The 25,567-nt window shown below is 42.0% G+C and overlaps 1 protein-coding gene across 1 annotated transcript; it reads left to right on the top strand.

The window, feature by feature from the left end:
• Positions 1-21,102: 21,102 nt before the first annotated feature.
• Npvf (neuropeptide VF precursor) lies at positions 21,103-24,855 on the top strand. Its single transcript, XM_051203008.1, has 3 exons — positions 21,103-21,275; positions 22,809-23,206; positions 24,761-24,855. Exons 1-3 carry the CDS (start codon positions 21,138-21,140, stop codon positions 24,810-24,812), a joined length of 588 nt encoding a protein of 195 aa, XP_051058965.1. The 5' UTR covers positions 21,103-21,137; the 3' UTR covers positions 24,813-24,855.
• The last annotated feature ends 712 nt before the right edge of the window (positions 24,856-25,567 follow it).

Here is a 25,567-nt window from a genome sequence, read left to right on the forward strand (position 1 = left end):
AGTGGCATGGAGTCAGAAGGATGACTGGAGCTTGCTCCAGGGAATAAAGGAGAGCTGGTAGGGCAGCTTTTCCTTTTCCGGCCTTCATGCACATAGGTGGTACCCATGCTGTGTTCAGCACACATGTACAACACACACACACACACACACACACACACACACACACACACACACGCTCTCAAAGTCACATGAGGTTTTCATTCCAGCAGACCCAGCTGTCAGCATGCTCTCCTGGTTCCCTGTGGCAGCAGGCAGTTACCACAAACTTAGCGCGTTAAAGCAATGCATTCTTACCTTAGAGCTCTAAAATGGGAGGCTCTAATAGAAAATCTGGGTTGGTGTCTTTTGTTTTGTTTTGTTTCTATGGGTTTTTTGTTGTTTGCTTGTTTGTTTGTTTTGGCTGCCATCTCCTTTATCCCTGGTCTTACGACCTTTTTTCCCCATCCTCTAAGCCCCTTCCTCCTCCTCTGACTTCTATGTCCACCCTTACAGCTTTGCTCTCATCTCCTGTCTCCCATTCTGTTATCCTCTTGCATGGACGCTGGGAATGTGTACTGCACCAGCCCTGCTAATCCAGGAGCACCCACCATATTAATATACTTAACCAAACCTGCAAAGTTCCTTTGTAGCCATGGCTCTGGGAATTACTCCATCTTTCACAACCAGCATGTAATCTAAGGTCTATCTGTGAACCACAAAGATACACACAAAAGTGTTTGAGTTAATCCTTTGGTTTCTGTTATCATTGCCAATAATTACGAGGGTAATGGGTGGGGGTGGGGCAAAAAAGCAGCCCTATTCCTGCACAGGAGTCATTTCCTGGTCTATTCTGCTCACATACAAACACGTAAACTGGAAGGGTCCTCTTATTCCACAGTGAGATGGGATATACCTCACTTGGATCTCTATGACTGGTTTTGTTCTCAAACAACAACTATTCATTTAAAGACAGCCTCTATCTCCAACGATTGTGTATCTAGCATAGCTTGGGCACCATCAGAAGAGACTGAGTTTGTACCATCAGAGTGAAGCTGTTGTGCCGGGTGGTGTGTTTGTGTCAATGGCATCAAGAAGTGGTACAGAGCTCAGAATCAATCACGTCTGAGCTCCCTTGTTCCCAAGACACCCCCTCTGGGAAATGTGTACTAGGTTGACCTGGGTTTGCTATTAGGAGAAAAATATTTCATGCCCATGAATGGCCAGAGTAAAAACTTTTCTAAAAGGTCCCCATAACTCTGTATACTCCTAGTGTTGTTCATCACCCAGGGGAGGCCAAGACAAATAAATTCTTTGAGATAGCCACGTGAAGTGGCTATGAAACATGTGTGGACCAGGAAAAGGTCAGGAACAAAAGGTCAGCGCCTAGTGCTCTGCCAGTCATTATGCCCTTAACTCAAGCTGCAATTTCCATCGGCCTTTCTGTGGGCTTCTGTTGGGCCTGCCAGGGACGGCATGCAACAGTCCTGAATGGGAAAATTCCCTCCAACCACCTATCGGCATTCACAGCAGAAGCCCATAACATCATTACCAGCCATGCACTGAGCAATGGAAACCTCAACCATGCCTGGCCCACAAGTCTCACAATCGAGCCTTCCTTGCTCCTAACTGTGTTCCTCTTCCTTAAATACAGGAATCTAACCTGAGTTAGGGTCTTCATCAAGTCTCCAAACCCTGCTGTTTCCTGTTGGGTGGAGAGTGGTCAGATGCTAGCAAGGGCAACTGTGCAGAGAGGAAGAAAGTGTAATCTGTGAACTTTGCTCTTCCCTTCCAAGGCCTCTCCTAGAGAGCAGCATGCCTTCTTCTCTTTTCTGCTAACCTGACCAAACACCCTGACAAAAATGAGCTAAGGAGTTGTTGGCTCACTGTTCAAGGCAGCGGGGGGGGGGGGGGGATTTGAAGCAGCTCATCCTGTAGCATCCGCAGTCAGGAAACAGAGATCAATGCACGCTACTTCCCAGCTCTATTTGTCTGTCATCAATACAATCCAGGATGTCCTACCCATGGGAGGTTCAGCCCACAAAGAACTCACATCACTGATCCAAGGTAATTCCCCACTTGCATGCCCAAAGGACTATCTAGGTGCTTCTAGATTCTGTCCTTTTGGCAGTTGATCCTAACCATCACAAGTGCCTGAGCAGTACTGTTGCATCCTTCCTCGTGTGTCTCCCGGTACCCAGCTAGGACCAGGGTGAAGGCTCCTTTCCTCCACCTGTGCATTCACCATGTGTGTAGTTCTACTGACCTGTTTTTGAGACCCTTGGAGACCTTTGTGCAAAGCACCCCAGGCTCTCAAAACACAAGTGGAATTGCAGTCATGTCTGAATGCAGACATGTGTGAATGCAGAACCTGTGCCCTGCTAGGTAAAGCTTTTGATTGGCATCCTGTCCTGCTCATGGCTTCAACATTTTCATCTCATCCACCCTGATGGTCATGGTTCTTGTAAAGCTCTATATGCATAGCAAAGTCTTCACGGCTGACATCAATTGTATCTTCTCTCTTAGGAGACAGAGACATCTCACCTACTAGATGGAGTCATAGAGGTGCTTTTTGACCTTATAACTGTATTGCCTTTGACCTTATAGCGTCCTTCCCTCTGCCTACTCATATGAGAGAATGAACAATGACCAAGAACCATTGTGGTGGTTTGCTTAGTTCTATTCTTTGGCACACTCAGCTCTTGCCTTAATTCAACCCAACTCATTTATTTACAGGTACAAGAATGGGAAAGCCAACCCTCGTCCCTATCTCCCACACAGATTCCCCTCCTCTTCTACCTGGGCACAACCCTTGGCTATCAGGTCTCAGAGTTTTCTTGTCTCTTTGAACCTAGGAAATTCTTTTCCTTCCTCTGCCAGAAAGCTATATTTCCATCATTACTGTATCCTTACTAGCCGAAGTTCATAGTCTCGATTTGATTTTACCTTACATTTAAAATTATTTATTTTTTCAAGATTATAATATAATTACATCATTTTCCCCTTTCCTTTCTTGTCTCCAGTCCCTCCCATATAATATTCCTCCTTGTTCTTTTTCAAAGTTATGAGCTCTTTTTTCCATTAATTGTTTTTGTGGTGCTGGTGGTGGCGGTGGTGGTGGTGATGGTGGTGTGTGTGTGTGTGTGTGTGTGTGTGTGTGTGTGTGTAAAACATAGTAAGCTAGCCTCTGTGTGTGTGTGTGTGTGTGTGTGTGTGTGTGTGTGTGTGTGTGTGTGTAACATAGTAAGCTAGCCTATGACTATTTGGTGGATGAGTCCCAAAAGCACAAGTCTTGGGTCAGGGAAAGCAGATGTGATAGCTTAGAGGCAACAGGCACCCGCCTGGGCAGCATCTTATATTCTCTTAGAAAACTATGGGGCTTCAAGAAGCCACTGCTTGTAGTTGGCAATAAAGAGGCTTTCTCAGTCTCAGAGGGAGATATAACATCAAAGCTGCCCTGAGAAAAAGACCTGAACAGAGAGGTCAGGGTACATCCTCAGCACACACAGCAAGATCTGAAGAAGCAGAGAGGTCAGGACACATTCTCAGCACACACAGCAAGACCTGGAAAAGCATCTGTGTAAGTTTCTCCCAATAACACCAGCCTCTTGAGGAAATAATAATCATAGTTTTAAAGCACCTTCCTTCACTGTGGCATTTCCCAGTTTTCTGGTTCATTCAACTCAGAGTTGGAAAGAACTTAACTATTCTTCATCCTATCCTGAATTAATTAATTCTCTTCTTTGGTACATAGTAGGATAAAAGAGACAAATTATAGTCTGGCCTTTCTTACTTACTGAAGAGGTTCCAAGAGCTTGAGGATTCTTTGAAGGCAATTCTCATCTTCCCTAACTGGGATTTACACCATTTATCCATTTTCTCACCTAGAAAATGGGACTTAAAATGTACATTCCAGGAGTGTAGTAATACTTAAAATTTGACAACTTGTATTAATGGTTCTCAAAGTGGGATCGCTAGGCCTTTGCATCCCGCCAGCTGCCTGGCACTGCAACCGCTACGGAAGCGAGAACCCGCTACGGAAGCGAGAACCCGCTACGGAAGCGAGAACCCGCTACGGAAGCGAGAACTCTGGGGCTGCCCTCGCCCTCCTGTTCATGAGATCCCAGTGCAGACTGAAGTGTGAGGCCACTGGCAGATGAAATCACCAATCCCTTGGTTTCAAATGCATCTGTTTCACTCTTTCCTCCAGGTTCCTTAGTTACCCAAGCCAATTGCAGCTAGGTCATGGGAACTGATCCTCGCTCTACTCGTCAGATGGGAACACTGGGCAGGGGCCCACTATAAATACCAGCTCTGACTGCTAGTCCTCCTCAGCATTCTCTCGGCTTCGCTAAATAATACCTCCATCTGTATATTTCTCCTATATTCTTTAACTTATCAAAAAGCTATTTCAATAGGCCACTGTATGAATATAGGACTAGCTAGTTGGCTGTCTACATGGCTGAACTCTAAGAAGGCCAGTTGGGGTTACAGGCTTCAGAACCATTCACTGCCAGATTCACAGCATGAGGGTTACACTAAATAAGGTAGGCATGATGGAGCCTGCATATTTACTAATAAAAAAGATAGAGTCGGCAAGAACAAGAGTGTTCACTTAGTGAGTATCTCCTATGTGCCAGGTACTATGCTAGATATTTTACATTTTGATTAAATTATTAATCCATTTTCTACTGCAATAACAAAATACCTAAGGCCAGATAATATATGTATTTAAAGTATTTATTTAGCTGCCAGGCAGGAAAATCCACAACTGAGCCATGCATCTGTTCAGTCCCTGGGGAGGGACTCATGGTATTCAGTGATGGGTATTAGTATCATAAGCGAGGGGAATCACATGGTAACAAGAAATTGAAGAAGAAATGGCAGTCTTGCTTTTTATAGCAGCCCTGTCCTGAGAACTAACCAGGGTCCCACAAGACAGCACTAACCAGAGCCACTCAGTTATCTACACATAGACCCATCTCATGAAGTTTCTACCATTTCCCAATGTCATGACATAGGGGACCATGCTTCCAACACGTGCATTCTTGGGGACATACTCAAATCATATCCAAACAATAGCACTGTCTCATTTGAACCAAAATGATAAATTATCTTTTTTTTTCTTTAGACATACTTAAATACTTTTAACATTTCAACATAGTCTTCTTCTATCTAAGGCTCATCATATGTTTTTCATTGTGATCAAATGATAGTAGACATCTGGGGGAAGAACAGGACTTCATAACAAGATTTCCAGCGAATTCTGTTTGCGTGCCTTGGTTCCATTAGGTTTGCAATGTCGTTTGGAAAAATGAGGTTAATTTTGCTGCAGATTTATCGCTAGTGGGAACGACTCTTCAACAGTGGTATGCCAGAGCTTTGGTGGTAGAAGGCTCTTGGTTTATACTTAATTGAAAAGGCAAGTCATTGTTGAATTTCGAAAGTCCTGGAAGAGTTTTTAAAGTAACTTAATGTAGCATTTTATAGTTGCTTTTGTAGTTTCGAATGCAATGGATATTGAGGGATGTATACAGCTCTGATGGCTTAGATTTAATCAGACTTCTCGCTTGCTTGCTTGCTTGCATAATGGTTTATGGTACCTTTGATGATTTGCAGCTAACCTAGCACTTTTAATAATTCACTGTAAAAGCATTTAATTTTTAATGGACAAGAATGGGCTGGAGGTAACTCTTGCATTGGTAAGTGTGCTTCCAAAAGGGGTGGGGGGGAGGGCAGTGTATTTAAATTCCAAACATTATTGAAAATCACATCTTTTATTACCCAAAACCAAATGCATAATTGAAGAATGTACCTAATCCAAAATTATTGTTGGTTCTTTACTTACCTCTAAGATAGCCTTGCATTCACAATGCTGCTGTGGGAGCATTCTTTTAAAGTCCTCATCCTCCATACTGTTTCCAATATTCTGTCCTTTCAGAGACAGCATAACTACCATATTCCATTACATCTCGCTAATCAAGAAAAGCCCAACATCAGAATGGATTGCGATGTCTGGAACATAAAAGAACTATCATTTTCTATTCCTTTTCCTTCAAAGTTTTCCTAAGATCTCCGTATAATGTGCATGCCTAGGAATGATTTCACAACTAGTCTTAAAAATATCAGAGTTTCCATGTGGAAAGAAAAATGGGAAGATGCCAGGATAAATATTGTTTTAAGACTTGATCGAAGACAAAACATATCTTGCCTTCAGAGGCACATAAAACAAAAATGCTGCAATCACTAAATAATCCCTTTCTCAGATACGCCATCTGTAAAAATAAGAATGGCTTCGCAGAACTGCTTTCTTGGGAATAGTGCAGCAACGCACAGCTCTGAGAAGGCTTCTGCTTGTCTGACATTCCACAGTCGACTTTCCCCCCAGATTACCCTAAGGTCGGCTACAGGGAAAACTCTGATGGTCAAGGGTCCAAGCCCACATGCTCTGTTTCTGGAACACCTCTGGAATTCAGATGTCGGACCTACTTGAGAAAGTGAAATTCTCTCTCTTTGTCTTGGCTTTCCAATGGTCTGCAACATGAAGCTTTTCTCCAGAGTTTTTGCTCCCTGGAACTGCTGGGTGCTAAGCCAATGAGTGTGTCATTCTCTGACAGAATGAGCTTATCTAATGATAACCATCTATGCTTGGTTTCCTGGGGTGAAACTTATGAGTGCCCCAATTGTATGGCATCAATCTCTTAGCTTCCTGACAGACTTAACTATGTTGGTTCTTTTCTCTATGAGCCAAGTGTTCATTTATACCCAGAAACTTCTAGATCCCGTCAAATTGTCCCACAGTTTTGAAGGAGCAGGAAGCACAATGAGATCTGAGTAGGGTCACCTTTGCCAATCACACACACACTCCACACGCACGCACGCGCACGCACACACACACACACAGAGAGAGGGGGGGAGGGAGGGATTTTCCTCCAGCTCCCTCAAATTCGTCTATCTTGTCACTAATATGGAGATTCAGAGGCAGGGAACCCTTAGGGACTGTCTGGCAGTCTTGAGTACTTTTGAATGAAAAAATGAGCAACATAACTTTCCCAAGATTACATGGATGCCAAGAACTAGAGTGTGCACAACTCTTTTAATTTCTACACTTTCCCCATTACAGTGCATGCTCTCTCTCTCTCTCTCTCTCTCTCTCTCTCTCTCTCTCTCTCTCTCCCTCCCTCCCTCCCTCCCTCCCTCCCTCCCTCCCTCCCTCCTGTCTCCATGTACCCTGCCTCCTTCCCCAGCTCCTGATATCATTGATCTGTTCTTTTGTTTTCGACCTCCTGGTTCCAGGAGTAATCATGTCACTTGGCTGTAATATTCATTTCTGTTGCTTAAAAACTAATCAGGGAAGGAGGGGGAATAATGGGCCTTCCTGTCTCCAGGCCTGCAGTAACATTTCTGACTGAAATGTTCTATGGCTCTCCTTCAACTCAGGCATCTGACCTCATTTTTTAACACTCTGATGCCATGAAAAGGGATAGCTTGACCCCACTCAATTTGCTACCCTAGTCTCTAACACAGAAATGCATGGTTCTTGGGTATTGATACCCTTATCTATGTGGAGAGTTTGGGAGCCATCTTCATTGAAGAACAGTACAATGCAGAAAAATATGTTGTTAATATAGCTTTCCAGCCGAGACTCCACCTTGGCCTGACCCTTATGTGACCCCGCACTTACACCCACCAAACACACAGGGCAACAGTTCTATGTTAATGCTGGCCATTCTGTGAGCAAACAGTTGGAGTGCAACAGGCCAGGAACATGACATCTTTATTCTAGTACATCTTCTAGAAGTCTGAAAGATTACAGGAGGGAAAGATCTAGGAAGGGAGAGAGGAAGAAAAGAACAGTATTATGTAAACCATTATAACAGTCCTAATCTGGAGTGTGCCAGGAAAAGAAAAGAATTATAAATTAAAGAGTTAAAAGCACAACATAGTCAAGCCTATAATTCTATAATGCTAGATTTTTAATGAAAAGTAAAAAGGGTCTAAAAGTCCATGTTTTCAATCAGCAGCTGGAGGTAGGAGGAAGGTTATGTTCTGAGTAAATATATGTAAGAAAAAAATGCGTGTTTTATGAATGGGTGCTGCACACACACACACACACACACACACACACACACACACACACACCTCTCATTGCTGTACAAGAGGAAATAGACTGAATAACAGCCAATCTTGAACTTTTGGCAGAGTAAGTGATTAACCATTTGACATCAAGTTAGCCTCAATTCAATCAACCCTGTGGAAATTAGTCACTCTGGAGGGAAAAGCACTTAACTTGAAAGGGTTCATTCATTACATATCAACACACACAGCAAAGATAATCTTTCTGCTTAAAGTCCAGACCCACTTATTCACTCGTTCCTCCCTTCAATTATTTAACAAAGAGTTTAAGTTCTTACAATAAGCCACGTATACTTTGTAGGTCATAGACAGCAAAAATATCATTTATAAAATAAAGAAGATTAAAGATTATATATACTTATTATTATATATACTTATTATATGTATATATATTTATACTTATTTCATGATCTGAACATACTAAAAAATATAAAATAAATATGATCTAGAATAAGCAAAGATTTACCTACTCCCCAAAAAAGCACTGGCAAAATGTGTGTAAAGCTCAGCGTGTAAAGCACCTGCCACCAAAACTGATGACCTGAGTTCAATCACCCAAAACCACTTGGTGGAAGGAGACAACTGACTCCCACAAGTTGTCCTCTGACCTAAACGCACGCACGCACACACACACACACACACATTAAATCACTCAATCAATCAATAAAAGTAATGAAAAGTTTTAAGAAAATCAAATACTAAAACTTAAAAAGGAACCAAGTCTATAATTCACCCATTAAGCTAATATTGGTCAGTGGTTTATAGATCTTACCTAAAAAGAAAAACAATTATTTTGAGCTGGCAGTGTTTTGGGATATTTGTACATCGTGTGCAGGTGCGGTGCTGTGATTGGTGTAATAAGAAGCTGAATGGCCAATAGCTAGGCAGGAGGTACAGGTGGGATACCCTGGCGGAGAGAGAAAGAAGATGGAGGAATGTAGGCACATGAGAGAGACCAAAGGAGACATGGAGAGTAAACAGGAGGTACAAGATGGAAGAGAAGTAATACTGTGTGATAGAATGTAGCTTAATAAAGATGGGTTAATTTGTTCTAAGAGCTAGTTAGGAACAAGCCTAAGCTATAGGCTGAGCTTTCAAATTGGTAATAAGTCTCCATGTTGTTGTCTGTGATCTGGAGGCCCAAAGGAAAATCTAACTACATGGGAGTATGTAGCCTCGCTGGCCTGCAACTCAATGTATACAATATCAGGCTAGCCTCAAACTCATCAGCCTCCTGAGTGCCAGCATTTAAGATGTGCGCCACCATCCAACAACAACAAAAGAATTTTATAGGTCCTTTTGTAAATTTAAGGAATGCTGAATTTTACACCAATTTTCTTTGAAAATTTCATTCATGCATACAGTGTATCTTGCTAATCCTCACACACACACACACACACACACACACACACACACACACACACACACACCGCCACTCAACACATCACTCCCTACTCCCCTGTTCAGCGCTCTCTAGGCTCTGCCAGCATACCTTCCTTCTAATTTAATGCCTTTTCCTTCTTCTTTTTTTAAATTTAAGTAACCTGCTGAGTCTCATTAGTGTTGCCTATATGGGCATAGGTATGGGGTCATCCACTGGGGCATAGGTACCCATCAGAAGCCACATCACCAAAGACAAGTAGCTCTCCTCTACCCACAGCCATCAGCTGTCAATAGCTCCTCATCAGCTAGGGGTGGTGCCTCACGTGCCCCTCTTCCATCCCTGCTGGAGTTCTAACTGGCTTGATTTTGTGTATGTCTTGTACAGATAACTACAGCTGGTATGAACACATGTATGCAACATCCATGTCCCATTTCAAAGCTTTTCTCTCTGTCTTCCTGCTCTTACATATTTTGCTGATTCTCTTCCAAAATGTTCACTCTATGAGCACAATGTCCCACAATGTGCATTCATGATCACTTATTCTCAGTGCTTTGACCAGATATGAGTCTCTACATTAACCACTACCTACTACAAAAAGGTTAAATGAAGCGTAATCTATGTGTAGCAAAACATATATGTAGGAGGCAGTTTGACAACACGACCATTTTTCAAAACAAATAGGTTCTCTCCTAGGATCTATGACCTCCATATCCATGAATTTGTATCAGGTTTACAATACCAGACATCAATTAATTCCAATCCTTATGTTACAGGCCTCAAACCCAATCAGAAAGTGGTTGGCTACCACACAACTCTCCTTCCACTATTGCGCAGTGGGTATATCTCACCTGGCAGGTCAGTTTTATAACACACAGGGCCTGGGGCTAGATAAGATCTTAGATGTCTTTTTTCTCCTTTGGTTTACATAGCACCCGCCAACAATATAAAAGATAGCCAACAGGGAATTTCCTTGTCAGTTCCAGCTTGATTTCTTGATGTCCTATAACTGAAGGAGATAGTGTTTTCAACACTCTTATCATCTAGTTATAGTAGGCAACTGAGAGTAATGCAATGCCTATGCTGTTTTGGGCACCTCTGGGGCTTCCTTACAAACAGCTTTCTTTATAACAGAACCCTTAAATGTCACAAAATTTGTATCAACAAAATGCATGAACTAGTGCACCTAAAGTTTGTAGTAAATATTCCATGGGCATAAACATGGAGTATGATTAGAGCAGTACACAGAATAAGCTCTGTGTGTGTGTGTGTGTATGTGTGTGTGTGTGTGTGTAGTCTACATTTGTGGACCTATGTTCATGTGTATCTTAGACTAAGACAAGAAACCTTGATTGTGATCTTCACTAATGGATGTTGTAGCCTCTTGAAGAAAGTAATAGACAAGTCTCACCACACATTGTTTACTCATACAAGCATTGTCATTCTAATAGGGTTGTTGTTGTCTTCAAGGACCCCTGAGATGATGCCATCACTCTGTGCATGTCCAAGATTCCAAGACTAGAAAACTCAGACTAAGACACGCACTTACATCAGGTAGGAACTTGGAAATGATTATCTTCTTTATAGACAAACCAACAAATAAATTAATAACCAATTCTTCCCCAGTCATGTCATGAGTATAAATGATTATGTGCCAAGTAAAACTCCTTTTATAATTGTGAAAGGGAATATTTTGAGAATCACTAAATATTAATCGAAAGTAAGGGGGGAAATGCATCTAGGCCAGGCAGCATAGGAAAGATCAATGAATCAGCTCGTCACTGATGCTCTGAGAACTCCAAAATTACAGACAAAGGACGACTTCAGAACTATTACATGGTGCTATTTAAAACATGTTCTACCTGTATAATAGGCTAGAGAAGAACTAGTCCATTGATGATGGGAGATTTAAATCTATGGCCTACATTATCATGATGATGAATCGTCTATTAATATTAAAGTTCTATCCATCATTTTGGACATTTCCCTAGAGTTTCTAACACGGCCTAGTGACTACCTTAATATGTAAATCATTGCCAGTGAATATTCTCTGCTTTCAACTTTTTCTCCATTCTATCTTTTGTCCATAATAGTTTGTTTTGTTTTGTTTGAAGAAACAAGAAACTTGTTCTCCCTTCAGATTGCTATGTCATATTACCCTCAGAAAAGCCACGGTTCAGCTGTTTGATATCATCTCCCTTTTCCCTCTTGTTTGCTGATAGTAAAATTAGCAGCACTAAGGAGCTGATTCTGTGGGCTTAGGAAACTTGGCTCAAGCGGTTCGAACAAGCAATAAATGCTGGCCAGCTTTTATTCTGTAGCTCGTAAAACATTGGATTCCATAGCTCAGATTCTTTGGTCTGTGGCCACAGTCTACAAATGTCACATTTCATCAAAGTCACTCCAGCAACTGCTGTTCATAGGCATGCCCAGAGGGGAAAGAGGGGGTGGTGTAATGCAATAGAAAGAGACAGAGGTCAAGTCTGCAGGTACTAACTGCCATGCACAGAGAACACCACTGCCCAGGGTCTCCAACGCAAAAATAATCTGCGGCCTCTCCAGTTCAACATACTTGAGATTTGGGTGTGAGAAAATAGCAGGTCAGGAATCATTCAGTGATTTTCTTTCTGGCACAGGATCCACCAGCCTTGCAGCCTGCATGCATCCTGCATCTTCCACCCACCACCCATGGCCACATTCATTATCTCTAAAAGATTGTGAGCACAGTAGCAGCAGCACAGACAATAACCAGCATTTATCCAGAGCTTACTGGGCCGAGGACCCAGCCAGCCATGCCAAGGATGTGCTAGTGTCCTCTCCAGATGGGCCGTGGAGAAGCTAGCGGGGCCACTGAACAGAGAGCAGATGGACACCGGGTGGCTGCCCTCTATCTCACACCTCTATTTCATTCCAGAATGTGGCCAGCCCACATCAATTTCATCCCAGAGACAAAACAAGCACCCTCTGCCGGGGCTCCTTCCTGAGGAAGAAGATCCCACCCAGAGCACCCCAAACTTTCTCTGCCAGTTTCTTAGAAGTGGTTAAAAGAGCCTGGTTGAGCCACTACTGCTAGTCAGGGAGAAATTACCTGACAAATTTTTCACTCAAAAAAACTTTATAAATTTTTAAATCTCACTCTTTCAAAATGAGCCATAAATGGGTCAAATGATATAGAACAGTAAAATGGATGGGATATGAATTCTTTATAATTATGGAAATGATATCTTCCTTATTGGTCACATGAGTCATGTAACACGTAATTCCTTGCCTTGGGTTATTAATAATGGATACACAGTTATCAAATTGTTCTAATGAACACTTCTAAAATACTTTCTGTCATTGGAAGCAAATATTTTAGTGCAGATATGCTTGCAGGATTGAATTGGAATAACCCATTGCTGCTACTTCTTATTTAGGGTAAATTCTATCAAAAACTGACAAAGAACAATAAAGCTAACTACCAAAAGAGTGTGTATACACTTATATGTGTTATTTCTCCAAAATAAACACTCCTTTGTGATTCCTGCACAGTTCACTATACACAAACAGGGGATTTTGGATCATATCACTGAGGAAGACTACTCAAGTGTTGGGCACAGAAATGTCAAGTTTGCCAACTTAATAGAAAATATAACTTTCCTGCTCAAAAAGCAAGGTTTCACTCTAGTCTGTTTCATTAAACCCTTTGACCTTAATAAGTTCAATAGGAAGAAATCAGGGAAGCCAGTATCACCATTGGAAAATAAAGGGTTTTAAACATGAAATGAGGTCCACGGTTGAAAAGAGTTTAAGACCATTTAGGGATCAAACCATCTGGTCTTGAAATCCTTGGGACTGTTTCGTATCTGGTGAGAACATAATGCTGGAAACAGGAGTGCCTCCCAGTGCCAGAGGGAAATACCTGAGCCAGGGTTTCCACCTGCCAAGGGAAAAGGGGAATCTTAGGCCTCTCATCATTGGCTCTGCTTTTGATGGATATATGGAGAAAGAGCTGGGAACTGTGCCCTCAAACACCCCATGGGGAAGAAAGGTCTAAAATTTGTTTTGTTTTGTTTTTACCAGCAAAGCCCCATGTGAGCTACAAAAACAATATCACACAAGAACACCTGCCTGTGGAAACAAAGACCCAAATTGCCCGGCAGAAGTACTATCTGCCTCCCCGGCCCGGATGGGCTGGAAGACTGTCACTGCACCTCCACAGAGAAACAAAGGGACAGCACACCAGCGTGAAGTGCTTAGTTCTGCCTGTGGCGCAGTCATAACTCAGACAGTGAGGGCAACTGCCCCAGAACTGGAGTCAAGGGTCAGAATCCATCTTTGTACTTGACACCATCTATCCAAGTGACTTGTGACCTGTCAGTTGACCCACCCAGAAGTGCCACCACCCCACTCCTCTCTCTGCCTTACCTAGGGCCTTCTGTGTTAGTACTATGACCCCACCCAGTCACAAGCTGACTCAGGATTGGACACTTTATCTACACTGGGCAAATAAGAGTCCTTCCTTGACATCTTGAATCTGGAACTGAGCATGGTAAGGCAGCTTTTCATGGGGTGGCCAAAATTGAGACTATGTAAATTTGGAAAGTATTGAAAAATGCATAGGCGATTTTCTTTCATCTAGAAAGTAGTCAGAGAAGATAAGAAAACAGATGTTGGGGTATAAATGTGGTTGAGAGAAAGGCCTGATAGTGATGCAAGTCCTTGACTCCAGGTGTTCCACAGACTCCATCCCCATTTGTAAGGCATCCCAGGAGCCTTAGAATAAACTCCTTGTTTTGTTTGAAATTTTGTTAACATGTAACCCAGGAGACATGAATAAACTGTCAGGAAAAGGAGAGCCTCATTTTGCAGCTATGCCAATAAGAAACTTTTAACCACAGAGCATTTGTAAGAATTCAAGCTGTTGAACAAGCAAGAAGATCCAACATGTGCCTGCAGTAATTTCTCTCCTTATCATTTCTCACCTCATCCCTCCTGGACCGAATACTAGGTCTTCCTTCCCTATACCTCTTTTCACTGGAACAGAATAAATTATATGTGAAAGGCTTTTGAAGGGATAAGTATAAAGAAATCAACCTGAAGTCTATGAAAACATAGGAAGGGCACCAACTGCTCTTATTGAGAGAGTGAAAGATGGAGCACGGATGGATGGTTCACTTAGTGTCCATATCACTTTGGATGCTCCCAGATCACAGGTTGCTGGTTGTCTCTGTCAATGAGAGAGAGTTCTGTAGAGTATGGCTCATCAGCCAAGGCCTACCATTGAGTCACTCACATCTGGATTTGTAAGAGACTCCTGTCCACAGAGCTGGCTGTGCATCTAAATATGCTCTAAACTAAAACCTTTCCCAATTTTATCTATTGTCTTTCTATCATACCTTCTCAAGTGGGAAATAACCATTCTTTTGGACTCACCAAGTTTTAAAACCCAGTATGGAATTAAACCCATTAGATGTTTAATGAGGATTACATTAACATTTATTTAGTTAATTTAACCCAGTTAATATGAAAACTTACAGTCTAGATCCAGAAGATTGTCAGAAAAATCTCTTTTAATTAAATTTATGCCCAGAGTCACAGACACTTTCGATGTGCTAAATGCACACCGAAGTCAACAGTTACAATTCAGTTGAAGGTTTTTCTGGGGTCTTGCTTGAAACTGGCATTTTATGAATTTATCATGGAGTTGCCTGACTTTCAATCAACAGACCTGCCATGTTGTAGCTCCTGCTGCATCATGGACTCATCTTACAAGACTAACACTGAAGGGAATAACTTCCTCATTGTTGAAGTCTAGCCGCTATGACTCAAGTGACTGAAGTAGCCACTGGGCATAAGGTTTCTACAGGATCTCATAGGGAGAGCAAAGAATTGGGTGGGATTGCCAAAACCAAAGGTCTGGTAGAAGAAAAAGAGTCAAAGCACCAAGTGTCGATCCAACAGTGGTCGAAGCTACATCAGCCTCTGAGAGAGCTGAACAAGCATGGTTGCTGGAGGACCTCAACAGAAGCTCCCAGCAACAACACCCAGAAGCACAGGAACCATGGCACCCCTACTACCAAGAAAAATCCAATCATGTGCATGCTCCAACATGTCATCCAGATGAAAGAGCATGCATGTGGTCCACATTAGTCATCACGCCCCTTCAAATTAGATACACATCTGCCCTTACATCCATGTCTGTTTGAGAGGGGAAGCCAGCTGTGCTCACAAACATCCTCTACAGCTCACATCAATGTAGGTTTAAGAAAAAATTCTCTTCTCGGAGAAGCCTGGCTAAGGCAGTGAGAAAAGGTACCCTAAGGCTTAGGCTGGGTCTCTCCTACACTATCCAAAGCCTCAGATTTTATTATTATTATTATTATTATTATTATTATTATTATTATTATTGAATTGTAACTATTAAAGCAAATAGTTACTTTAATGGCACATTCTACGTTTAGAACCCTTCTAAAGACCACACGAAGAAATAAAACAAAGTGTTGGAAAGGTACTCACCAACTTTGGTTAAGAGCTGGCAAAATGGTTCAGTGGTGAGGAGCACTTGCTCCTCTAGCCTGAGCACCTCAGTTTGATCCCCAGGGCTCTAGTAGGAAGGAGAGAACCAACTCCTGGAAGTTGTCCTCTGACCTCCACACATAAAGTGTGGCACATAAATACACACACACACACACACACACACACACAAACACATTAAAAAATATTAAGTTACATTATCCTGCTCAAGTTGGAATATTGAGAAGGCTGCTTGCTTGTTTTTTCAAAATGTATCAAAAGCAAAACAGGCTAAAAATAATTCTAGTACAATTTCTATTTCCTACATTTGTGTAAAGCTATGTGTTATTTTAACTAAGCATCTGGTCTTTGTCCCTCATGTAAAAATCCCTAAATTTTCTTGAGTTTTTGGCCAGAGGTACCAGAACCCTGTGCCAAGCCAGTAAAAATCACACATTCTTCCCAAGAGGGAAAAAAATGTCAATAAAACAAAGCATTGAAAAAATGTAAAAGCTCAAATAGGAGAGCTATGAAGGCTATGCCCTAATCAGCCTTGCAAATTGTTTTAAATTTTTTAAATTCCACTACTTGTAAGATCTAATACTGGAGGTTTATTCAATATATTGCTATTAAAATTTTTTTTTTCCTTCCAACATGGGGATCCAGCCAGTTATTCACCCTCCAAGAATAAATCATGTGAATTAATTTTTATAAATATTTAATGTCTATCCTTGCATTGCACAAATTGATTCTTTAGGTTACTTCAACTAGAGTTGAATTTTGACATCTCTCACTACATGGAGAAATAATCCTTGTCTCACATTTGCCTCAGCACCTTCCCAGGCCTACCATTGTCATCTGTCACAGAGAAAGCCAAGCCATAAATACAGTCTTGCAATCAAAATATGACAAGTTCATTACAACGAAAGACTCATAATTCTCAAGGCAGAGGAACTACCGGTACATTTTTTAAATAATAATTTTATACAGTCTGTATATGGTACTTTACTTGGAACAAAGACCGGTATTTTTTTTCTCTCTCTACCATACATAATAGTGAAATTAATTATATCATAATACCACCTCCCATCCCACTTTAAAAGAGCCAAAAGTTAACAGATGGCTGCAAAATACTTTGGAAACATGAAACACAACATAAGAGTCTAATAACCATATATTCTTCTGTGTAACTCAGCAATTGGATTGCGCTTAGGTGGGAAGAAGTAAGCATTGAAAAAGGCAAATATCCCAAAACTAAATGGCTGGGTTGGGAGTGAGAAACAGGGCTCCATAACCAGATTCATGTGGACTTTAAAATTGGCCACCCTAGTAGACCTCTCCCATAGCTTAGGAAGTGTGCCTCCATGAGTTAAGTGAGATGCCCCTTCAACATAGGGTTTTTAAACGTGCAGCCCATGGTACACAAACAATCTTTTAATTTAAATACTTTACCAGAAACCTGGGTAGAACAGCACCTTTTGAACATGGGTCACTTCTATTCCTCATTAGCAGAAATTACTTGTTCCCAGTGATTATTACTTGCCAAAAAGCAGAAAGTATCTAATAGGCATAGAAAGATAAGCAAAGAGCCCTGCACCCAAGTCTGCTGCTCCATGGGAGAACCTACAGCATGTCCAAGAAGCCCTCCCTGGGGCTGGGCGTCAACTCAGCAAGACCCACTGGAGCCCACTGATCTGGAGGTGTGACCCTGAATGCGCCCAATCTTGTCTGATCTCCGAAGCTAAGCAGTGTCGGGCCTGGTTAGTACTTGGGTGGGAAAGGGTTCTTAAGAAGCAGAGAGTTAGGCCAGAGAAATCAGCAGAAGACAGGTTATAAATGTGGGCTTTCTGAGTGATTCGGAGGTAAATAGGAAGCCACTGAAGGTATTAGGAAGGTCATAAATAGTTGCATTGTGGAGAAAGTGTCAAAGAAGAAAAAAGGGGAGGGCTGGAAATACAGCTCACTGATTAAGAGCACTGGCTGCTCTTGCAGATGCCTGAGGTTCCATTCCTAATACCTACACAATGGCTCACAACTGTCTTTAACTTCAGTCCCAGAGGATCTGATAGTTCCTCTGGCCTCTGTTGCCACCAGCACATACTTGCATGTAAGCAAGTTTATATTCTAGACAAGAAGACATGGTGTCTTCAATGGAGATGGAGAAAAATTAGCAAATCTAAAAACTCCTTAGACGTTAGAAGAGACCAGACCTCACTAGAATAATCAGTAATTATCCACACCAGAGTTCCAGTCCCGGGTCTGACACCTATATAAACATCTCCGTTTCCCTTTCTGAACCTTGACTGTTGTTCCCATGGAACAGTACGTGCTGGTGAAATGATTAAGAAAGTTAGTAAATCACAAAGTACTTAGAATGGGTCTTGGCATGTGTGATGAGTACATAAAAATATACTATTGAGTATAATGTTCAAATCTAGACACAACTTAATGAACTTCAGAGTGGGGCGAGGGGGCAAATGGAAGAGAATAGCCAGGGATGACATGGGGACTCTGACTTAGACAACTGGATGGATGGTGATGAATGTAAAAGTTACTGACTGCCTCAGCTCCAAATCTACCTTTCAGCACATGATGCCAGGCCATGGCCCCAACCCAGTAAGCATCTTTCTTTTGAAGGAGGCACGTTGTGCTAGAAAAGACTCTGGCTGCAGAGTCGTTTGCTTCACTGCTGTCTCATACATAGCTGCCACTGGTTCATGTTGGGGACACCATGGTGCTCACCCACATCAAATCCCCGTGAAAACTGCCCAGGGGTCTCACAGATATCCCCGTTCTTCACCTGTACCCAGACTGTCTCATGCATGTGGTGTGGACAAGCAGACCCAGAGACAGTAGCAAATTTCTCTGTCATCCATATCTTCTCCAATATGATCTGAATCCTGGATGATTTGCTTTCTCCCTAGATATTCTACTTCAGCACCAGTGAATGCCTTTTCCCCTTTAAAATTAACCCTCAGAGGTGGGGGGATGGCTCAGTGGGTAAGGGCACCAAGTCTGACAACCTGAGTTGGTTCCCCAAGACCTAGATGAGAGAAGGAGAGGACTGACTGCAGCCAAGTTGTCCTCTGACACATGTGCCATGCCATGAGCACACACACACGCACACAATATTTTTGTAATCTCTGAATAGAACCTAAAAGTAACGCATGTGCATGAATAACACAAGCCAGCAAGAAACTTAAGTAAAATTTGTATGTCTGTGTATCTCCCCAAACAGTTCCAGACTTCTACATCCATATGCATGTATGCAGTGGTACATTTCGCCAAGGGTATATGGCGGTTCCATGCAGTGTATGTCCTACAGGGTGGTTCTCTATTTGTTAAACTTCTCAATGTTAAAATAAAAAACATGGTAGAAAACAGCCAACTTTCGTTTGAGTTGGATTTTTATGATGGGAAACCTAGGGTAGTGAGTCACAGGGGCCCCTCCAGATGTTGACTAGAATAACCTCTAACTGATGTGTCTGTACCCTCAGCACCACTGAAACCGGTGGCCTGCTTGGAAGCTCTGCATTCTTTGAAAAGGGCTAGACACAAACCAAATTTTAGAGATCCTGGGTGGTGCTTTCTACTTTTCCCAGGGTGTGAACTTGAAGGGGGAAAAAAAAACTTGTCCCTTGCTTCATCATTTCTCAAAAGTTTGTCTCTGCTGACCACAAAAAGGGAAGTCCCATCAGCAGTTTGCAAAAGAACAATTTGGGAGAGAAGTATATTAAATCCTAAGGGAAATTAAACCCAAATAATCTAATAACACCATTACAAAATTAACACAGGACTATGAATTGAATTAATTGCCTCCTACTGTGGGGACTCTTGGCTACCACAGACCAAAACAAATGGGGCTCACAAAGTCCACTGCCTTGAGAGGTCGTAGGCAAGTGTGGTCCTGAGGCCATGGAGAGTTTACCTGCTGCCTACTCTGGCTTATGTAGAGACCTTCAGGATGGAGAAGAGTCACTCCTGCCATCTCACCACCTTGAGTTATGTACAGAGGTTAGAGAGGGCAGAGAGAGGGTGGGGGGAGAAGATAGAGCAATGATAGACGTTTTCGTCAAGTCACACGGAGTGCCTCTGTGTGGAAGTGGATGGATCTCCGTGTGAGGTCTAGCTCTCTTAGGGGACAACAGGTCTGATGGGACTCATAGTGGCTTCTCTGGTGTGTGTCTGGTGATAAGGCAAGTCTTTAAGAATACCAGCCACCTATTACAAAAGAGACTCGCTGTGGCATTTCAGTAAATACACATTTATTTCTATAAATTGTCTTTTAATGCCATGATGTCAGTATGCCTGTGGCAGAGTGAGATTACCTAAATAATATGGGCCCTGGGAGTAACAAACGGAGCATGTGTGTGACTAACTCATCCCCTGCTAGATTCTTTAACTTCTGGATTTTGAGCAGGAGGGTAGGACGTGGTGGCTTTATAGAAATAAAATCCTGGTGATTTATATACGTTTGCCAAATTAGACCCTCAAGGCAAATACAAACTGGCTGAACTGTCTCCCAGAAGGCCTCCTGAACATTCTCTCTGCTGCTCATCCTCCACCTGACAGCTGACATTTACTCTTGGAGCTTTGTATTAACCGAACAATATTTTACAAAAATAATTAATCCATGGCATTTTATTGGGATACTATGGCGACTTACAACTTTTTTCACATTCTTAATTTGGTTTGACATTTTGAAAATATTATGCCTAACTCTTTTGTCTGAATTATTTAAAACACAGCTAGTGTGTACTGAATCTCCCCCCCCCCCTTTTACGCTTCCCTCAAAAACTAACAAAAGCATCAAAAACAAAAGATTTCTTGTTTAGGCTCAGAGAAATAAAGCATCCTGTTTGTTTGGAATCCTGATGACTGGTGCCCCAATCTTACCTAATTAGGAAAGCCTGGCTAATGAGGAAGGATTTTTTCAAAGTCAATGGATTTGCAAACACAGACATTGTTGTCCCCCCAGAATGAATTAAGCTCCTTCCTTACATGCATATTTTAGTTACACACTCTAATTAATAGTACTACTTAAAATGTGTGGAATTCATCTCTTATGGTATAAAAACACTGAGTTCCCTTCTTGTAGACTCATAAACACCAGGCTGAACATATTAACTCAATTTTGGATTTAGACAGAATGGAAATTATTTCATCAAAACGATTCATTTTGTTGACTTTAGCCATTTCAAGCTTACTGACATCAAACATCTTCTGTACAGAAGAATTGATGATGCCCCATTTTCACAGCAAAGAAAGGGATGACAAATATTCCCAGGTAAGTCTTAAAATCTACCTAATGCAATGGGCATTCTTATATTTATGGTTGTGAGCCTAGCCTTTAACGGCTGAGTTATCCCTCCAGCCCTACAATGGACATTCTATATATACACACTAAAGTAACTGACATTCTATACATACACACTAATATAACTGACATTCTGTATGTACACACTAATGTAAATAACTTTCTGTATGTACACACTAATGTAACTGACAGTCTATATATACACACCATGTAACTGACATTGTACACATATACACTAATTTAGCCAACATTCTATATGTATACACTAATATAAATGACATTCTGTATATATATATATATATGCACACACTATTTTCCTGAATCTAATGCTTCTGCAGAGACTAAGTAAAAATAATAAGTTTGTAATTTGTTTTATTTTTTATTTTGGTTTTCTGTCACACTTCAGCTTTTCTGTGACAATACATGATGTCACTTTGTAAAATGTAGCACAATAGCAATCAACCTGGCCTCTCTAATGACAAGTGTACTGCACTCGGTGTATAATATTTAGCAAGGAGAAGGTGAATTAGTACATGTCAGTTGACTCAGAGATGCACGCTTATAATAAAGAGAAATAGAAATAAGATTTGGATGCATTCCAGCTGGAAGCTTGCATGATAAGCACAACATTTGTACTTTCTCCTTAGCAATCACAAACTGGTAAGTTTGTGGTGTCTTTAAATCTAGGAAAACTGTTCGTCCCTACATCAGGAAACTGCAAATTATGTTTATTCTCGGTGTTTAAGTATTCTGCAAAGTTTCTGGTTAGCATGATCACTCGAGTCACAATCAGAAATGAATTAAGTTTTTTAATGTGGTCCAGTGTTCAAGGGAGAACCAAGTCTAACTAAATATCCAAGGCACTCATGTGGGTTGGGTAAGTAGGTTTGCTGGAGGTATAGGAACTCACAAATGAACTTCGACTCTCACTGAAAATGTCATTTGTAGTCTAATTAAAGAGCAAATGGATTTTTGAAACATGGTTTTAGAATGGAGCTATGACAGAGTAGAGAGAGAAACACAGTGGGACTGCCTGGCCAGGCTAGATCCAATTCTGTGTGCCACTTGGCCTTCAAAGGGGGAGGTGAAACGTGAGGCCTGCAGAAAGAAAGGGAGTCTTCTCTAAAGTCATAATAGAAATATATAAAAACATTCCATAAACAATGAATCAAAAACCTGGGAGAGAATGACTGTAATAAAATAAACGTTCACCTCATTTCAATACTTCATTATATTCCTGCTGCTTAAACATACTGCTGTACTCACTATATATTTTTATTAATATTTTATAGTTGTCTTATAATAGTCAAGGGACAGAGAAACTAGATTGCTTTAAGAAGCTTAATACAAATTATTTACTTAAAAATTCTGCTTATAGGAATGCAAACTTTGTTTATAGCTAGAGCAAGTCTGCAGCTTGAAGTCTAGATTTAAGTTAATTTAGGATTTAATCCATGGCTTGTGATAATAATAAATTATTTTAATTGCCATTTCTAATTATAGCCTACAGGAATCCCAAATGGGGAAAAGGAAAGAAGTGTCAGTTTCCAAGAACTAAAAGATTGGGGAGCAAAGAATGTTATTAAGATGAGCCCAGCGCCCGCCAACAAAGTGCCCCACTTAGCAGCCAACCTGCCCCTGAGATTTGGGAGGACCCTGGAAGAGGACAGAAGCACCAGGGCAAGGACCAACGTAGAGGCAAGGACCAACGTAGAGGCAAGGACCTTGGGCCGTGTCCCCAGCCTGCCACAAAGGTTTGGGAGAACAACAGCCAGGAGCATCCCCAAGACACTGAGTCATTTGCTTCAGAGATCCTTGCATTCGCTAGCCACCAGTGAGTTGCTCTATGCCATGACTTGCCAGCATCAAGAAATCCAGAGTCCTGGTGGAAAGCAACCGAGGTAAGTGTAGGAAAGCTGGTCAATGACATGGCCAGAGAACTAAAAACCTTGTCCCATACTGTCACGATGGACTGCTAAGGAAGCCAGCTTCTCCAAGGGCAAAGACAACAGCACAGGTAAGTAACACCTGAGCTCCTCAAGGACGGGTGTAAGAAGACCAAGCCACAGGTGACCATCAGGGTGACAACCTATAGGCCATACACTAAGTCCATGCAATGACAAGATCACAGATTTAAGTTAGGACATATTGTTCAATGTTACATCGCTCTAAAATAAAAGCCCTATGTGAGAGAATTGTTCCCCTGTCCAGAATATACCACCATCTCAATCAGATGGCAAATACAGCCCCCCCAGCAACATTTTTTGGGGATGGTGTAAGAGATGGAATCTGGGCCTTACGCATGCTAGCTAGGCAGTTGCTCTACCACAGAGCTACCACCATCCTAGCCCAACTTTTAAGGAAAGTTTTCTTAGTTTTCTGCATCTGGTTTTATAAATAAATCCTCCTACAGCCATTCTTTGTATTAATTAACAAATATTTGTTATCCCTACATATAAATCAAGGTGTCGGTTACTACATAAGATTAGAAAATGTTACTTCTAATAAAGACTATATATTTTTAAAAAGTTAAAGACTGAAGAAGGTAGGGCTGCAAATTCTGTCACCTAATCAGGGAAGCTGTTTCAGAATACACCTCATTTACTGTTTCCAACAAACTTACTACCCTCTCTCATATGTTTAGGATCAGTTACCTTTAATAGACTTTCCTTTCTATAAATCTCATCATTGTATCTACTGTCATATTCCTAGGGCCTAGACCCGTGAATGCCCCTTTTAAGTCCTGGGTACTGGAGAAAATGAAGGAGTGTTGTAAGATAGCCCTATGGAGAGTGTATCTGTAGGCAGGAACCCAGTGACATTTCCTTGGGAAGGCAGCTGGACTCTGAACATGCAGAGACTGCGGGGAGGAGAGGGGTCTTTTCAGACTAAACGCTGAGTGTAAACAAAGGCACTGAAGCAAGGCCAGCAATGGAGAGCTGAGATCCCTTTTTCAGGACCTAGAACGAGGAAGAGTTCGGGACAAGGGCAGAGGGTAGAGCGCAAACAAAATGCAGACAACCAGGGCCCAGACATGGGTTGGGGTCTCTGTCATCTGGAGATGGAGAATTGCTGCGATTTTGCTGAGGCCCTGGGTTATAATGCAAGGTAGACTTGGGCAATCAAGTCAACAGTAAGTGCCCATCACAAATTCAAAATCCACCCAAAATCCACCATGATCTCATTCATTTCAACTGCAACTCAGTACAGCTAAAGTATAACTAAGAAATCACAAGATGATTTTTTTTTTTTGAGACATCATCTTGCTGTGTAGATCTGACTGGCCTGGAACTGGCTGTAGACCAAGCTGGTCTCAAACTCACAGGGATCCTCCTGCCTCTGCATCCCAAGTGCTGAGACTAGTGTACCTCCACACCCAGGATGGGCTGTATCTTTATGTACTTTGCTTGCTAGAGCTCTGATAGATGAGAACACTCTTTCCTGTTACATTTAAGGAGACAAGCATTCATGGAAACAGACGAAGAAGAAGGGAAACATGAAAAATAGGAAACCTGGAACCCGTCCTTCAAGATGCTACGAAGCTGTGACCTGTGGTGTTGATAAGGAAGAGCATCAATTTTTCCCATCAGTTGGTTATGTTGATGGTTATTAACTAAGTCAAGAATATTTGTAATATAAAGTTGAAGAAACTTTTATCAGAATAAAACAATATTGTAAATAAAGAAGCTTCTGTCTAATGAGAGGAAAGGAATGAGAGAAGGGAGGAAGGGAAGAAGGAGGAGAGGAGAGAGGGAGAGAGGGAAGGGAAGGGAGAAGACAGGGAGGGAGGGCGGAAGGAGGGAAAGAGGGAAGGAGAGAGGGAGGAGAAGATAGGAAGGGAGGGACGGAAGGGAGGGAGGAGAAGAGAGCGGGAGGGAGAGGGGGGGGAAGAGAGTGAGAAACAGAGACTGAAGCTACATGACAAGCATTCTAAAATCACACACACGCCTCTTCCTCCCCGGGTCCCCTCCAGCATCCAGCACTTCCTGCCTCTGTGTCAATAGGTCTATGGGAGCCTGCTGAGCCCAGCCCAGCGCTCACTGTCCAGCACCCACCTCCACCCCCAGCTCAGTCGTCCAGCTGAAGAGATTATGGGTGTGAGATGCAGTCAGCCTTGGCTCCCAGCCAGCTCCTGCTCTCCATGAAGCTATGAGGCCTGGCTAGGACCCACCTGGGCGAACCCCGGCCCAGCTCCTTGGGTTTGTTCCTGCATTCCCTCCTTTCAGCAGGATACCCTCAGGTCTCCAGAGCACCATCAGACA

The sequence above is a fragment of the Phodopus roborovskii genome, unplaced genomic scaffold, assembly GCF_943737965.1.
Source record: "Phodopus roborovskii unplaced genomic scaffold, PHOROB, whole genome shotgun sequence".
NCBI lineage: Eukaryota > Metazoa > Chordata > Mammalia > Rodentia > Cricetidae > Phodopus > Phodopus roborovskii.

What these genes read in the sequence shown, in the direction of transcription:
- Npvf (XM_051203008.1), top strand. Translation starts at nt 21,138, where the DNA reads ATGGAAATTATTTCATCAAAACGATTCATTTTGTTGACTTTAGCCATT. An exon ending in GGGATGACAAATATTCCCAG is followed by an intron (nt 21,276 to 22,808) that starts GTAAGTCTTAAA and finishes TTCTAATTATAG; the next exon opens with CCTACAGGAATCCCAAATGG. An exon ending in CCTGGTGGAAAGCAACCGAG is followed by an intron (nt 23,207 to 24,760) that starts GTAAGTGTAGGA and finishes GTTACATTTAAG; the next exon opens with GAGACAAGCATTCATGGAAA.